General features: G+C 43.6%; 1 protein-coding gene and 1 long non-coding RNA gene across 2 annotated transcripts in view; one reads left to right on the top strand and one right to left on the bottom strand.

The window, feature by feature from the left end:
• Positions 1-17186, bottom strand: part of LOC135242469 (uncharacterized) — a 60917-nt gene that overhangs the window by 29907 nt on the left and 13824 nt on the right. The window lies entirely within an intron of this gene.
• On the top strand, positions 2100-8908 carry LOC135242434 (fibroblast growth factor 4B-like). The gene is made up of 3 exons (XM_064313518.1): positions 2100-2741; positions 4325-4428; positions 5551-8908. Exons 1-3 carry the CDS (start codon positions 2447-2449, stop codon positions 5725-5727), a joined length of 576 nt encoding a protein of 191 aa, XP_064169588.1. The 5' UTR covers positions 2100-2446; the 3' UTR covers positions 5728-8908.

A 17186-nucleotide genomic window follows, 5' to 3' on the forward strand; every position in this document is an offset into this window, starting at 1 on the left:
TTGAAACATAACCGGTCATAGTTAGATCCTTAATCAAGCATGTATAATAATAATAATCATAATAATAATCATAATAAAAATAATCATAATAATAATAATAATGCAGAAATTGTCACTGCAAAGCAGCAGTTTTCATAGACATACAAAGGAAAATCGTAAAAAAATATAATTCCTTTTCAATGAATGACATTCATTACAGCTATTTTCAGTTTTTATGGACTGTTTAATAGAACAGGTGCAAAGTGGAGATTTGATCTGCACCATAGATTGTGCTTATCGCGAATGCATAAGCCCGCAGGTGAAACGCTATGCGACCAAACGACCCGACAGAAGAAGACAGCGGCCAACATTTCAGTGCCCGTGCACCCAGCAACAGGTTTGGATTCGGGGTACGGCCTCAAGATCTGTCCGAACATTCTTGACCAAGAAAAAAAAGCGAAACTCCTGCTGTATATTCTAATCTAGACACACGGTAAAATATCCAGTGTTAGTTCAACTCTAACATATAACATTTTGTCCTACTCTGACCAAAGCTGGACTAAATGTTATCTGTTAGGCTACAGCTTAATAAACACTGGACATTTTACTGTGTAATCACACTAAAAAATTGTATGTTCACGATAAAAGTAGGATTTTTAAGGATTGTGTCGATGTTCAGTGTTTTGTCAAAACACTGTGGAAATCATGTAGAACAGCAGCCAGCAATGGTTCATTGTTCAACGGCTGGGATTTCATATATATAACACATAACATACCAGGCCTACCGTTTTGCCTTCGATAAATGATTTTTCATTGGCAACGTTTCTGCCGCTTTAAAGTTTTCATGCGACTCTTCTCATCAGTGAATTAAATCTTAAGTATAATTACGGAGCAATTTTAATGAAGATATGCATGGCCGTCAATCGATAATTACGATTTTTTTATAGGGGTACAAAAATAAACAAATACAACAAGTGCAATCGTTTGCACCATTCTGGGGAATTTTTGAGTCTCTTCGTCCAAGAATTGGCTAGGCTGCTCTTATTAACTTTACAATATGTGTGTAGCTAATGAAAAATTACGCTACAATAGTTCGAATATGATTCGAATTCCCCATTGTAAACGTGTACGGCGTAGGCCTATAATGTCGGCGGTTTTCGCACTTGTTTCAGCTTTTTTCTTGCCTAGCCTATGCATTTTCCTTAGCATCCAGTCACATACCAGCAGGAGATATGCTCTACGTGAACGGGCCAGACCCGCCCGTGGTTACAACGGGACAAGAATTCATAGATACACGAGTCCAAAAAGCTGTAATTTTTCGTTTTTAAGATTACGTTCTGACGCACACACCAACCAAAAAAATGAAACAACACGCCGTGGGAACTAATGTCGGTTCTGGTGTGTATATGCACTTTGAAACAGATGAGTAAATACATCTGCAGTGGAATCACGACTCATTCATGCAGCCTTCTCCTCAACAGACCAAATTGAAGTTGCCAACATGATGCGGTGTATTATCGTTTAATCTCTGTCCAGCATTTGTGTTAATCAGAACGCAAACGCACGCATGCTTCAAGTCGCCTTTTGTCATTGTTTATTTACCAGTCAGAGTAATTCGTTTTAAATCAGTCTAAAAGTAGGCTAGAGTTTTACGTGGAATTAAGATCTTGTTTTTTCCTGTTATTATTCATGTATAGAACCGTATCCTGTACAGGACTGTAGACTGTTAGCTTTGCAACTTCCTACTTTACATCCTTCCTTAAATAAATTAATTTCTGGCAGATGATGAAGGATGTTTCATGAGAACCCGTATGTCATAGCTGTCAATGGGTGTATAGTTATTGAAGGCTCACAAAGTATTACTGCGCAAAACCATAATATTATTATTTCCGGGCACACAATTCAGTTTGCAACTACAGGTAAGAACTTATTGTGTTTTTTATCTCAACGAATTTTAATTTGGCATTTGTGGACCCCCAACAGACATACGCACACACTCACGCACACACACACCCCCCTCTACGCCGCATTGTATCGGGAGCTCACGTTAAGTCAATCCCTAGTAAGAAGCGCTTCAGCATCAGTGGGCGACGATTGTGTCGGGGTGGATTGAAGGCTGCCTCATGCTGAAGTAGGTGGCGTGTGATGTAATTTCTAAGAAGATATAAATATCGTCACACTGTGAAAAGCTGTGTTAGTATACCCGAGCAACACGTAAAAACGTATCATTGGGCACAAAACAACTTAGGGGATCAAGACAGAAAAAACTTCTTCGGATGCCACGGCGTTTTACCAACGCCACTCCATGCAGCACCAGGTGGAAAGTCGCGGCTTCATTTGGAACTGACATTTTGTTTTCCCCCGTATTCTCGCCCTTACCGTTTTCGCCCGAAGAACAAAGTGGACGGAGAAGAAAGTATTTGAGTTAATTTGACTCATTCGAGCAGGTGTTCCCCTGCGGATCAGGATGGCTGTCGAATCGGCCTTCTTCGCAATGCTGGCGATGGGGCTGGTGTCGAGTTTGGCGCATTGCTCCCCTTTGCATGTGAGGCACAACGGCACATTTGAGCGAGACTGGCAGACTCTCTACTCGCGCTCCTTGGCTCGGATGCCCGGAGAGACAAGAGACATCAGCCGGGACAGCGACTATCTTATGGGCATCAAAAGGCTGCGACGTCTTTACTGTAATGTAGGCATTGGATTTCACATCCAAGTTTTACCCGACGGAAAGATAACCGGAGTCCATAACGAAAACCGATACAGTAAGTTTCACTATTGATCTTTTTCATACTGCTGTCCAGTCCCATTCCGCGTGTGTGGGATATAAAATCATATAAATAATTTCAAATATGAATAAATGACAAGCCGCACATACCATTGCCTGTGGCATTACCGACCCGCTTTCTTTCATTTCTGAGAGTTTTCTGTGTGTGTACGTTCCTGAAGTGAGAAAACTCACGTTCCAATAATATAAAGGGCGCGATGACGGAAAACCATTAGACCATTGTGTCGTACACCCGAACACATTTTAATACATAAAATCACGTTTTATAGGCTATATACGTCATGTATCAAACAGACACGATTACAGTCACAAAGGAACAGATAGGCTACGCGGCGGAACAAAGCTTCGAAGGGCGTGTGATATCAGAAATACATTGCAGTTCGATTTAGGCTGCTGTTTCTTAAATTAAGTGAAAGTTTTTTTTTTTTTAAAAAAAAGCTTATTCATAAGTTAGCTTCAGGGCGCGTTACTGTTTTGAGGAGCAACTTACTAGTGTGCTACCTTGAAGACAGCTCATCGTGCGCTTGCTTGAACAAATTGCGCGGCTTCGTTTTCAAGTAAAAAAAAACGCTATTTTGAAGTGTCAAAAGGAATCAGGTGCGGGTGAGATATAGCATCCGGAGCCTTAGAGAACTCTTCAGAGCGTTCGCTACCTTGGCAATAGCTTTTTCAGATAGCTGACTGCCTAGAGATCCAAGACAATATAACCAGTCCTAAACTTAGGAGTGACCGACGTGCATCTGTTACCGGGGGTTAACCCTTTGGCCCGATGTGTTCAATTAATGTCGCTCCCAGACAGAGGGATATCGGGGAACATTGGCAGACAGGAGGAATAATAAACTTTTGTCGGAAGGTCCCAAGCTGCATTGCCATCGATATGCATGGTAGTGTTCAATCATCTGCTTACAAGTAAGAATACCCCCACGGGATAGGCATGCGATTGACAGGACAGCACGGGGCCGTTTTGTGTCCCCCAAACTATTTTGAGCTCAGAAAGGAAGTTAAAGGGGATTTGTTAGCCTACATGGGTTTACATCAGACACATTATCCGTCAGGTAAAAACGGCCACTGCATATCGCCGGCCAGAACCCGCAGTAGTTGAAGATATAAGCGCATAGTTTCAGTGCTAAATGCCAATAATGTTCGCGTAAACAGACAAATAATTAAATTTGACAAACACCCAAAAAAATTGATAAATAATAATAAAAAATCCAGCCAGCCGACCTGGAATAGCGGCTCACAGGTGCTAGTTGGCAACGTAATGGCGAGGCGCGGACTCATTGGTGCGACTATTTTCAAGGTATAATTTACAAGCACAATTGTCCAAACATACAAACGTGCAAGTTCGGTTTCTGAGGATGTTACGCCTCCGCTTAAGCGGAAAGTAAAATATCCTGCGTGGTCGATGCGCCAGGTACTTAGAAACAAACAATTCCGGCTGTTTGGATAAATATATTACACAAAAGTGACGTAAACAATTACGGAAACGGGGGAGGCCTGATTTCAAAAATAGATTAAAAAATGAACAAAACATTTTGCTTCCTTTACTGTTCACTTCAGGTCTTCTTGAAATATCTCCGGTGGAAAGAGGTGTTGTGACGCTATTTGGCGTTCGGAGCGGTCTATTCGTGGCCATGAACAGCAAGGGGAAGTTGTACGGATCGGTGAGTATACCGAGTGATTTAGGGCTTATTTCCGCCGGTCTTATCGACGCGGCCTCTCCTCCGCCAGCCCTCTCTGCGCGGTCCTGACGTGCCTGCAGTGCCTTGCTGTGTTTTCATTGTACGCCGGATACACTTGAGAACGGTCGCGCAGTACATCATTCGGACTGCGCATTCCATTCTTTGCATTGCCAACCAACACACGCGCCTACAGTCCACTCACTATACGGATCAATTAACTGTGGTGCGGATGGGCTGGTCGGTCAGGACGACCCGTGCTGCGTCCCGCGCTATTTTATCTTAGTCCCCCCATATAATGGTAGTCTACTGTACTCAACTGGTCATGGTCCAAGTTAAACTACGCGGTCGTCCCCTGCACTTGGAACTGTACTTCCCTCTAAGGGTTTCAACACACTTGTTCCTGGTTATGGTTATACACTTTGTTGTACGTCGCTCTGGATAAGAGCGTCTGCCGAATGCCTGTAATGTAATGTAAGGTAATCATGGGATTAGCTGGATTTGCTGCTACAGTAATCTGCAACATTAACACAGCATATCAGAAACTAGTTGGCATAGTTCATGGCTGTCACAACCTGACTTCAGTCGGATCAAACACTAGGTAGCCTCATTCCACGTCAGACATATGTTCAAAAAACGGCCGTGTAGAAAACTATGGCGGACTTCACAAAACTTGTAGCACTGAACGTAGTATCATCTGATGCCATGTGTAGCCTAGGCCGCGGTTCACTGTTAGCACTTTCTGTCCGTAATGTAACAACCCCTATTATAAATTCAAACACGAAAAATGTAAGCTCTATAGCGTAAATTGGGCTATTGTGAATTTATACATTAATTTAGGTTAAATCGACAGCACTGTTAAAAAAAAAAACAAAAAAAAAAAAACACAGAAACACCCGCTAAATAGACCTAAGCGATAGGGACCCTTCAGTGGATTTATTTGGATGGACAGTTTTATATTTTAGAATATCAGACTGCTAATAATCCTTTTTTTCTTGCATACGTGATACACAGGTAGATAATGATATAACGAAGTGTTCCTTTAGGGTCAAAAGTCCACGTACGAGTGTTTGGATGTTGACACTTGTGTGTTGCTTCCTGTTTTAGCGACATTTCAGTGAGGAATGCAAGTTCAAGGAGAAGCTACTAGCCAACAACTACAACGCCTACGAGTCACGGGCGTACCCGGAGATGTACGTGGGACTGACCAAAACCGGCAGGACGAAAAAAGGAAACCGCATTTCTCCAGCCATGACAGTGACACATTTTTTACCCAGAATGTGACGCCGATGCAGCGAGACGTTACCTCAATGCAGAGAGGCGGAACCTGAGGACTTAAAACAAGCGCACTTTCAAACGGAGTTTTATGCAAGAGTAGGTCTATCATATTTAAATTATTTAAGTATGTATATATTGTGGCAGAAGTATATTTATTATTCTTGGTCATTTTATATTTCTAACAAACTGGCCCTCCAGTCGTGGAGAAAATGTAGAGAATCCTCCGAGTTATTTATTTTTTAAAATATCTATCAGTGTGCTGCTATGAAGTGTTTGGACACGTGAGATACCTTTGTTTTATGTTGAGGTTTGCACTGTTTATGAATGCCATTGTACAGCGCTAGTGTTTAAGATTACGTTTCCGCTTTTTCTGGGATGGAACTCGTAAATCTTACAGTGAAAATTAGGTGGTGCTGCAAGCCAAAGCCGTGTGACCTCCTTTGTGTGGCGTGGGGATCTAATTGAAAACAGTATCAGTTTACTTCTCGTCACAGATAGTGCCATGTTGAAGCCTTACCCATCAATTCTGTTTTTAGCTCTGCCATGACTTGAACTTTGAACTTTTCTGCAGTCAATCTTCATCAGATCTACGATAGAGGCGCAGTGCCTCCATACTGGCACGCCAATGCACTGTTGCAGCCTTGGCTGTTTTTATAAATGCATATTTTACAACGGGAAGTCAGAATGTTGAGTCAGAATTGCACTGCGGAGAGTATAGGGAGGTTATAGTTTGCCTTTGGCTGGAGGACTGCAACAATCACACATAAGCATCAGCATTACCCCTACGAAAAATCACGTGCAAAAACCACGTGTTCAGAAACCACACATGAACACCCAACATTTGAAGAGTGCACATGTGAACTTTTAAAATAATCCCACTTACACAAGATGAGTGTAAAAAAAAAAGTAACGTGTGCTATTTTAAGTCACATGTTTTGTTTTCACATGTGAAAATTGCAGTTCACATTTTAAAAAGTCAGTGACGTGAAAATGTGAATGACTCAATGTGACTTATTTTATTTTTACGTGGAAATGTCCAGTTCACATATGCTATTTTGGTCACATGTGAATATTTTAATTGTGGCTTTCACATGTGAAAAAGGAAATTTTTAATGATTTTTAAATTTATTTTATTTCTTGTAAGGGACTGCAGGCACACATATTATGCAAAGAGGGGGGAGGGACTACGGAATGATTGATATGCAGTTGCCATGGATGACAGTATGCGTGCTGTATTTGCAGTATTTCAGAGGAGGAACATGCTCCCGCCTCTCTCTGTCCCTCTTCCCCTTTCTCTACCTCAGATCATTGATCAGCCCCTTATAGCAGAAATGTGCTAATGTTGGTTAGCCTCTGACGACCCGCCTGCTTTCCTTATACCCTCACCCTTACATACAGGCCGCTGGGTTACCAGACCCGCCTGCTTTCCTTATACCCTCACCCTTACATACAGGCCGCTGGGTTACCAGACCCGCCTGCTTTCCTTATACCCTCACCCTTACATACAGGCCGCTGGGTTACCCTTACATACAGGCCGCTGGGTTACCGGACCTGCCTGCTTTCCTTATACCCTCACCCTTACATACAGGCCGCTGGGTTACCGGACCCGCCTGCTTTCCTTATACCCTCACCCTTACATACAGGCCGCTGGGTTACCCTTACATACAGGCCGCTGGGTTACCGGACCTGCCTGCTTTCCTTATACCCTCACCCTTACATACAGGCCGCTGGGTTACCGGACCTGCCTGCTTTCCTTATACCCTCACCCTTACATACAGGCCGTTGGGTTACCGGACCCGCCTGCTTTCCTTATACCCTCACCCTTACATACAGGCCGCTGGGTTACCCTTACATACAGGCCGCTGGGTTACCGGACCTGCCTGCTTTCCTTATACCCTCACCCTTACATACAGGCCGCTGGGTTACCGGACCTGCCTGCTTTCCTTATACCCTCACCCTTACATACAGGCCGCTGGGTTACCGGACCTGCCTGCTTTCCTTATACCCTCACCCTTACATACAGGCCGCTGGGTTACCGGACCTGCCTGCTTTCCTTATACCCTCACCCTTACATACAGGCCGTTGGGCTGCCAGGACCGTTCAAGCCGAGGGCTGTCCCATTTGAGCTATCTTTATCACACTCATTTACTTTTAGGAAGGATAATCATGGAGGAGATATAAGCTGACAGCTGTTACACTACATTACAGTATATGGACATCCAGTAACCCTCTATTTTTCTTCATATATTTGGTAAATATAAACTCGTGGTAGCGGGCGGGGAAGCGAGGTGCAGCTAGAGGAACACCCTGCCGTGTGCGCGCGCGCGCGTGTGTGTGTGTGTAAACCAAGGCTCTGGGCCCGGCTCACTGCTGTCGCCTGGGCCCTTTAAACCCAGAGGCTCGTTCAGGTCGGCGAGTGGAAGCGGAGGACAGCTGGGATCGTGGCTGGATCGGAGCCCATGTTTGCTCTGAGGCTCTGCTTCTCCAGGGTATGCTCGTCAGGCCCGCGCCCAGGACTATAGATTCCTCATTGTCACTGTTACTAGCCAATCGCGTTGGTTCAGACCTCACTTCATTTAATGGCTCTCTGATGTCAGAATAGCAGAAACATAGTGATATAGTGCTCTGAAATCATTAGCTCTACTACAATGTATGCTATGTGTCACAGCCACCTAATCTACTTGGGTAAGAAACCATGGAAATGGGACTTCAGCCATCTGAATGGTGATGACGGTCCCACATGTTCGATTTACAGGGACTATATATCAGATATCTTTAACAGCCTGTTCTTGGGCTGTGATTGTTGTTTACAATAAGCAGTTTGGTTGGTATAGTCCTGGAAGGCTCATAGAATTTGTACACAGTATCTACTGAATCATCATATTCATGAAAAAACAGGGCTTGCAATTGTAACACACAGCTATAAATATATCATGTTTTTTTTTCCTCAAGTAGCAATCATCCCTTTTTGGAGGTGCAAGTCATTCAGAATTAGCCATTCACATTCTCTTAGGTTTCTCCATTCAGGTGCGTAGCTGCCGTTCACGTTAGCATAAAGGCTGAAGCTAACGGTCAAGTGTTTTGTATTTCATTTTTATGCATTTACCAGAATTTGTCTGTAGTTTTATACAGGTGCTGTTAAATGCTGTGGAGTATGTGCCGTGCACATTGTGAATCATAACTTAAAAGGAAGTCAATAAACTATGTTCTGCAGAATGCACCCTAGTCTTGTTGAATGCTATGTCCGCATCGAATGCTTGCCCTTTGTGTTCTCACCCTTGGCGTGACCTTCACCTGTGTGCCACACACATGCAAGTAAGCACATGAGCAGGGGTAACCAACCCAGTTCCTGGAGATCTACCACCCTATAGGTTTTTATTTCAACCTTAATTTAGCACACCCAACTCTACTAATTAGCAGCTCAATGCAGATCATTAACTTGAATGAGGTGTGCTTTGCTGCGGTTGAAGTGAAAATGTACAGGACGGTAGATCTCCAGGAACAGGGTTGGTTACCACTATGCATGAGTGTGCACTGCATAGAAATTCATGCTTATGACAATAGACTGTCTGACTGCATTCCCAAGATATTCAAACCAAAAATGTAAAAGCCTTTGACACAAAAAAAATAAAAACAGTGATTGCCTCTTGCAGTTTAAAATTATGATCCAAATTTTAACATTTACATTTACATTTAACATTTACATTTCCCTCAAACAATGCGTAGGACTGGCATGAGCTCAGCGCTGGGTATTTCTGTACTGATCTCACCACGGCCTCCACGTTTACTCACTGTTCGAGCCAATAAACAGCTGTGCAGACCAACACAGTCACTGTTTGAGTCAATAAACAGCTGGGCAGACCAACACAGTCACCGTTTGAGCCAATAAACAGTTGTGCAGACCAACATAGTCACTGTTTCAGACACTAAACAGCTGTGCAGACCAACACAGTCACTGTTTCAGCCAATAAACAGCTGTGCAGACCGACACAGTCACTGTTTGAGCCAATAAACAGCTGTGCAGACTGACACAGTCACTGAGCCAATAAACAGCTGTGCAGACCGACACAGTCACTGAGCCAATAAACAGCTGTGCAGACCGACACAGTCACTGAGCCAATAAACAGCTGTGTAGACTGACACAGTCACTGTTCGAGCCAATAAACAGCTGTGTAGACTGACACAGTCACTGTTCGAGCCAATAAACAGCTGTGCAGACTGACACAGTCACTGTTTCAGCCAATAAACAGATGTGCAAACCAACACAGTCACTGAGCCAATAAACAGCTGTGCAGACCAACACAGTCACTGAGACAAAAAACAGCTGTGCAGACCAACACAGTCACTGAGCCAATAAACAGCTGTGCAGACCGACAGTCACTGTTTCAGCCAATAAACAGCTGTGCAGACCGACACAGTCACTGAGCCAATAAACAGCTGTGCAGACCGACACAGTCACTGAGCCAATAAACAGCTGTGTAGACTGACACAGTCACTGTTCAAGCCAATAAACAGCTGTGTAGACTGACACAGTCACTGTTCGAGCCAATAAACAGCTGTGCAGACTGACACAGTCACTGTTTCAGCCAATAAACAGATGTGCAAACCAACACAGTCACTGAGCCAATAAACAGCTGTGCAGACCAACACAGTCACTGAGACAAAAAACAGCTGTGCAGACCAACACAGTCACTGAGCCAATAAACAGCTGTACAGACCGACACAGTCACTGAGCCAATAAACAGCTGTGCAGACTGACACAGTCACTGTTTCAGCCAATAAACAGATGTGCAAACCAACACAGTCACTGAGCCAATAAACAGCTGTGCAGACCAACACAGTCACTGAGCCAATAAACAGCTGTGCAGACCAACACAGTCACTGAGCCAATAAACAACTGTGCAGACTGACACAGTCACTGAGCCAATAAACAGCTGTGCAGACTGACACAGTCACTGTTTGAGCCAATAAACAGCTGTGCAGACTGACACAGTCACTGAGCCAATAAACAGATGTGCAGACCAACACAGTCACTGAGCCAATAAACAGCTGTGCAGACCAACACAGTCACTGAGCCAAGAAATAGCTGTGCAGAGTGACACAGTCACTGTTTGAGCCAATAAACAGCTGGGTAGACCTACACAGCCACTGAGCCAATAAACAGCTGTGCAGACCGACACAGTCACTGTTTGAGCCAATAAACAGCTGTGCAGATGACACAGTCACTGTTTGAGCCAATAAACAGCTGTGCAGACCGACACAGTCACTGAGCCAATAAACAGCTGTGCAGACCGACACAGTCACTGTTTGAGCCAATAAACAGCTGTGCAGACCGACACACACTGAGCCAATAAACAGCTGTGCAGACCGACACAGTCACTGAGACAATATACAGCTGTGCAGCAGACCGACACACACTGAGCCAATAAACAGCTGTGCAGACTGACACAGTCACTGTTTGAGTCAATAAACAGCTGTGCAGCAGACCAACACAGTCACTGAGCCAATAAACAGCTGTGCAGACCAACACAGTCACTGAGCCAATAAAAAGGTGTGCAGACCGACACAGTCAGTGAGCCAATAAACAGCTGTGCAGACCGACACAGTCACTGAGACAATAAACAGCTGTGCAGACTGACACAGTCACTGAGCCAATAAACAGCTGTGCAGACCAACACAGTCACTGAGACAATAAACAGCTGTGCAGACAGACACAGTCACTGTTTGAGCCAATAAACAGCTGTGCAGACCGACACGGTCACTGTTTGAGCCAATAAACAGCTGTGCAGACCGACACAGTCACTGAGCCAATAAACAGATGTGCAGACCGACACAGTAACTGAGCCAAGAAATAGCTGTGCAGAGTGACACAGTCACTGTTTGAGCCAATAAACAGCTGGGTAGACCTACACAGCCACTGAGCCAATAAACAGCTGTGCAGACCTACACAGTCACTGAGCCAATAAACAGCTGTGCAGACCAACAAACATTGAGCCAATAAACAGATGTGCAGACCGACACAGTCACTGTTTGAGCCAATAAACAGCTGTGCAGACCTACACAGTCACTGAGCCAATAAACAGCTGTGTAGACCAACACACATTGAGCCAATAAACAGATGTGCAGACCGACACAGTCACTGTTTGAGCCAATAAACAGCTGTGCAGACCGACACGGTTTGCCTCTGATTGAGGGCGGGAGGAGGGGCGTGTCTGTGAGGTTAGGGTCTGTGGTGGGGAACTATGTGTGTCTTTTGGTCACAGAAAATATTAGGGTTGCCACAACATCAATCAATCAATCAATTTTTTATTTGTATAGCGCTTTTAACAAAGGAGCTTTGTCACAAAGAAGCTTTACAGAGAACCGGCCCCCAAAGAGTAAAGCCCCTTTTCCACTGCAGGGCCGAACGGTTCTGAGCACGGAGAGGAACGGTTCCAATGGTGTTTCCCCCTGGAAACGGTTTAGCGCGGAAGGATTACAAACCATGCCCAGCACGATATTTTCGGCACGGTTAGACAACTGTGCTCAGTGCAGCAGAACAGTTCGGGTGGGCAGGCTTAATGACGTATTCACTGATTGGTCAGTTTTGTGACTCCGCATACGGTCTCTTCACGTCCTCTTCCGTAAGCTAGGTCGGTGAAGAAGCTAATATAAATCAAAATGCCAATCAAAAATCTTATTCCGTCATAGCAACAAGATAAACCCGACAATAGCCATAAGATATACAGCAGTGAAAACGCTGCTCACTGAATAACGAAATAAACAGGACAAAGTTTTTTTAAATGATACCATGTCATTCTACAGTCGATATCTGGGACTAAATATTGAATAAATACATAACCTTACCATTGGTTTTACGTGTAGAGATGTCCCTTTTGAGACTGAGTGGTCATATATTGTCTTGGACAATCCGTTTATGAAATATATTTCGCGCATTTGTGATGCCTGGGTACGTTCAAAATAGCTGTGCATAATACCACAAGTATCGTTTACGGCGTTGTCGTCGTTTTTAGTACAGTCAGGCTTGATTGACAATTCATTTATTCAGTAGGTGAGAGTATAAGCTTTCTAACGATGTATAACATGTCTAATTTTGCTTTTGGAATAGCGTTTTAAAGGTCAGCGTAACCGAAAATGTTCTTATCATCGCATTCACTTACGCATTAAGACGCTGCACCTAACGAAACGTTGTTAAAGATATTTCGTAATTTCTTGGAAAATACTATTATTATGGAGGACTTCAGGGCATAGCTAAGCCATATATTTGCTGATAGACCTATCTGACATCGTTTTCTGGAGCAAAACAGAAGCGGATTGAACTCGTTGATTTACTGTCTCTGTCTGAACACAGATAAAATTTCATCATTGCTACGTAAGCATTACTGCTCAAAATATTTCCTTTATACACATTATTTTTGGATTGAGTGTCTTTAAATCGGTTAGTGGTATTATATAATGTGGATATTTCACACTGTAATGTTAGCAGTTAGTATTTTTTTGAATGCATGCAAGTGATGGTCAGTGGAGGATACACTAAAAAGAAAAAACAAAAACAGACCAAAATACACAGAATCCTCGTCCGTTTCGTCAGCCAACGAAACATAACATTACAAAAACAAAACAGTATGAAGAGCGGCGACAACAACTGGTGCATATTACATTCACAACGGGACACCGTTGCTGATCCACCGCGTCACTTGCTGTCCTTACAAGATATATCCTAGTCCTGGTTTTAGTAGCCCGACAGTGGAAACAGAAACGGTAACCGTTCCCACAAGTACTGAGCAGTGCGGAACGGCACGAAGTGGCCCTGGTAACGGTTTGGCCCTACGGTGGAAAAGCGGCTTAAGCCTAGGGCTACAGTGGCAAGGAAAAACTCCCTGACTGATAGCAGGAAGAAACCTTGAGCAGAACCGGACTTGGGGGGGGGACCCATCTGACGCGGGCAGGCACCGGTTTGTTACGGAAAATCAACAGTGGCAGGAGGCGGGGGTGCCCAGCTGGTCTAGCTGGTCTAGGGCTGGAGCTCCAGGCCGGGGGGAGGTGCTCAACAAACTTGGGCTAGAGCTCCAGGCAGGTGCCCAGAGCCGAGGAAACGAGAAAAAAAAACATTGTTAGGGTGTTCAAAAGGTATATTAGCAAGCAGAGCAGGAGAGACAGAGGTGCCTGCGTGCGATAAGGAAAACCCCAGCAGAATAAGGCTATAGCAGCATAGATAAGGGAAACAGAGGCAGGGGCCAACGTAGCCATGAGGGCAGGCTTGAGACAGTCATCACCAGACCATGACCGGTTCAGCTTAACACAGCACTACCAATGATGATCCAGTGACAGCAGTGGAGCTCAGTCCACCAGAGACTCTATAGCAGGGGTGGCCAACTCTGGTCCTGGGGAGCCGCAGGGCCTGCGGGTTTTTGTTTTGACCTTAAATACAACAACCACTTATACAAAATAAACCAGGTGAGATGAGTTAACTATGTAATCAACTGCTTTAATTGATCAATTAAGTGCCGAGTAAAAACAAAAGCCAGCAGGCCCTGCGGCTCTCCAGGACCTGGGTTGGCCACCCCTGCTCTATAGCTATGCCCGCCACCCACTCCTGCCCCTCAAATATAGGAGAGACTAAAAAGATACGTTTCGAGCCTAGCTTTAAATAAGGTGATAGTGTCTGCGCACGGAACATGGGCAGGCAACTTGTTCCACAGGAGGGGAGCACGATAGGAGAAGGCTCTACCACCTATGGTACTTTTCGCTATTTTAGGAATAACAAGGAGGCCTGCACCCTGCGAACGAAGCATGCATGAGGGAATATAAGGAAGAAGTAAATCATTTAATTACAAAGGGGCAAGCCCATGTAAGGCTTTAAAGGTAAGAAGTAGTATCTTATAGTCTATTCGGAATTTAACTGGCAACCAGTGGAGCGATGCTAACACTGGGCTGATGTGCTCGAATCTCCTTGTTCTAGTGAGAATGCGAGCTGCTGCATTTTGAACTAGCTGGAGCCCTTTCACAGAGGAATTTGCACATCCAGACTAAAGAGCATTGCAGTAATCTAATCTTGAAATAGCAAAAGCATGAACTAGCTTTTCTGCATCATGTAAGGACAGTAATTTCCGAATTTTTGAGATATTTCTCAAGTGATAAAAAGAAACCCTAGAGATGTTTTTAATATGTATATCAAATGCAAGTTCTGGATCAAAGGTAACACCAAGATCTTTGATTACAGCACTTGAAGTAATGGGGATTCCAACAATGTTAAGCATATAGTCAGATAGTTTGCATCGGGCCTTCTGTGAGTGTTTCTGTCCTCTGCTGCAAGTTAAAAAACCCTCCTTCCTTTATCTTGCCCAGCTCAGACTGCTGCTCACACAGCAAAACCATCAGAGGAAAATCACCTTTATGTCTGTTCCGGTTGGTTTAACGCAAAGCAATTGCCCAAACACTACAGCAAACAAAGAGTTGCATTTTTTATATTTTGATTTTTGTGAAACCATTGCAACATGAAGGATGAGCACAACTACCAGGACACAGCTGGGAGAACACGTTAGCATGTTAACCTTCTCTTTAAACAACAGCACAACTACCAGTAGCCTACACAGCTGGGAAAACACGTTACCATGTTAGCCTGCTCTTTAAACATTTCCTCGCATTAAAATTCTATCACAATCTAATGTAAGTTCAAGTGTCTTCTCCAAATGTGGTCAGCATATTGGCAATGAAAATAAGGTCAAACAGAACTGAAACGCTGGTTCGCGTGGCGCGGATACTGCGTGAAAGTTGAAGTAACGGGCGGCGCTGAAGAGTGTGAGCTAACGGCAGGAAGTGGAAGGCATGTTCTATTTTAGAGAACCTAACCTCCCTCCTCGGTCCCCTCCCTGATTTTTAACTCCCATGACGACCTTCTCATCTCAACAGAAAACGAAACACAGGATTTCAAGCCTTCTAAAATCATTTCAAACGTTAAAGTAACAATGGTAAACGTGTCATATTTTTACAGCACGATGAAATGTAGTCTCCTCTACGGAGCGATTCCTCTTACCCATTCTTTTATTTTTAGGTTGCTTTCGGTCAACTATTTCAAGCGTGTTCCTTTCAGAGTGAAATAAACTTGGCCAGGACAGCCAGGTGTGTCCGTTCAGTACACAAATACACACGCATTTCAGACGACCTGCTCTAAATGAAACTTTCCCTCAAGAGCCGAACAGAAAAGAACGAGAACTGTTCCAGGACACTGGCAGGAATGAAAGGAAATCTCATTCCGTGACTGCCACCCCACCCGCCTCGTCAAAATTATCACTGCGGCTGCAATGTATGGAAAACCAAACTAGACTAAATTAAATAAATACATAGCTTTAAATAATAATCAATTGATAATGAAACAAATAAATAGGCAATGGAATAGATAATTAAATAAATAGGCCTAAGCAATGGAATAAATAAATAGCCTATCTTAATTATCTTATGCCGCTTTTTTCATGGCGTTTTTATTTCATTAGAACATTTTGCGCATTGGCTCTTTTATTAACTTCCTCGCATATTCATTTCTAAGCGTATGTACTTCTAAACCTGGCCTGTCACACAATATGGAAGGGGCGGAGTTAGATATGATCACAGACAGTGCCTAAGTGCCACATGCCTTCACTTAGCATCCCAGAGTTTTTTCCTTTCACCTCGTGTCAAATGGTCTGAATCCACCTTTTTTACCTCATGTCCTCAGTCCTTTTGCACGGGTGGACAAAAAAAAAAAATTAAAATCGGTGTTCTTGGCATTTGTAGCCTACAGCCCATCACTTAACATTTCGGCATTTTTATAATCTTCATGATCCACGGCCGACTAATTCTAACCAAATGCGCAAATAATGGTTGTAGCCTTGGGGGCATGGCCTGTATATTCACTGTCTTTGTGATCATAGCTGACCGGCCCCTTTCCTGATAGCTGACAGGCCGAGTCGTTTTGAAACGAATACAACACGAGATAAATACGAGTGGAAATTGATGGGCCTAGAAATAAATAGGCCATTGGTTATAAAACGCTATGAAATAGAAGAGACAAATACATTTTTAATAAATATCTATTGCATTGCATATATTCTTTTATTTCATTATCGATTCATTATTATTGACCATTAATTATTTAATTTTGTCACATGTGGTTAACAACTGACTTTCTTCGTGCAATGTCGAACAGAGTAGAAAAGAACGTCATAGAATACAGCGTATGAATCCCCTGGATGACGCTGGTTTTTCACCACTGAGAATAACAAAGATGAACACACATACACACTACAAACTATAGATACATCTACTCTGAGTGCTAAAACTGGACATAAAAAAAATAAACAGAACTCGAAAAATAGCCTATGTGAAAACAGCTAAGACTATACTATATTGAAAGGACAAATATAAGAACAGCAGCATTAACAGGTCACAGTGCCTGGCTGATTTTCCCCAGTCAGAGGCCATATCAG

This window comes from Anguilla rostrata, chromosome 16 (assembly GCF_018555375.3).
Source record: "Anguilla rostrata isolate EN2019 chromosome 16, ASM1855537v3, whole genome shotgun sequence".
Classification (NCBI taxonomy): domain Eukaryota; kingdom Metazoa; phylum Chordata; class Actinopteri; order Anguilliformes; family Anguillidae; genus Anguilla; species Anguilla rostrata.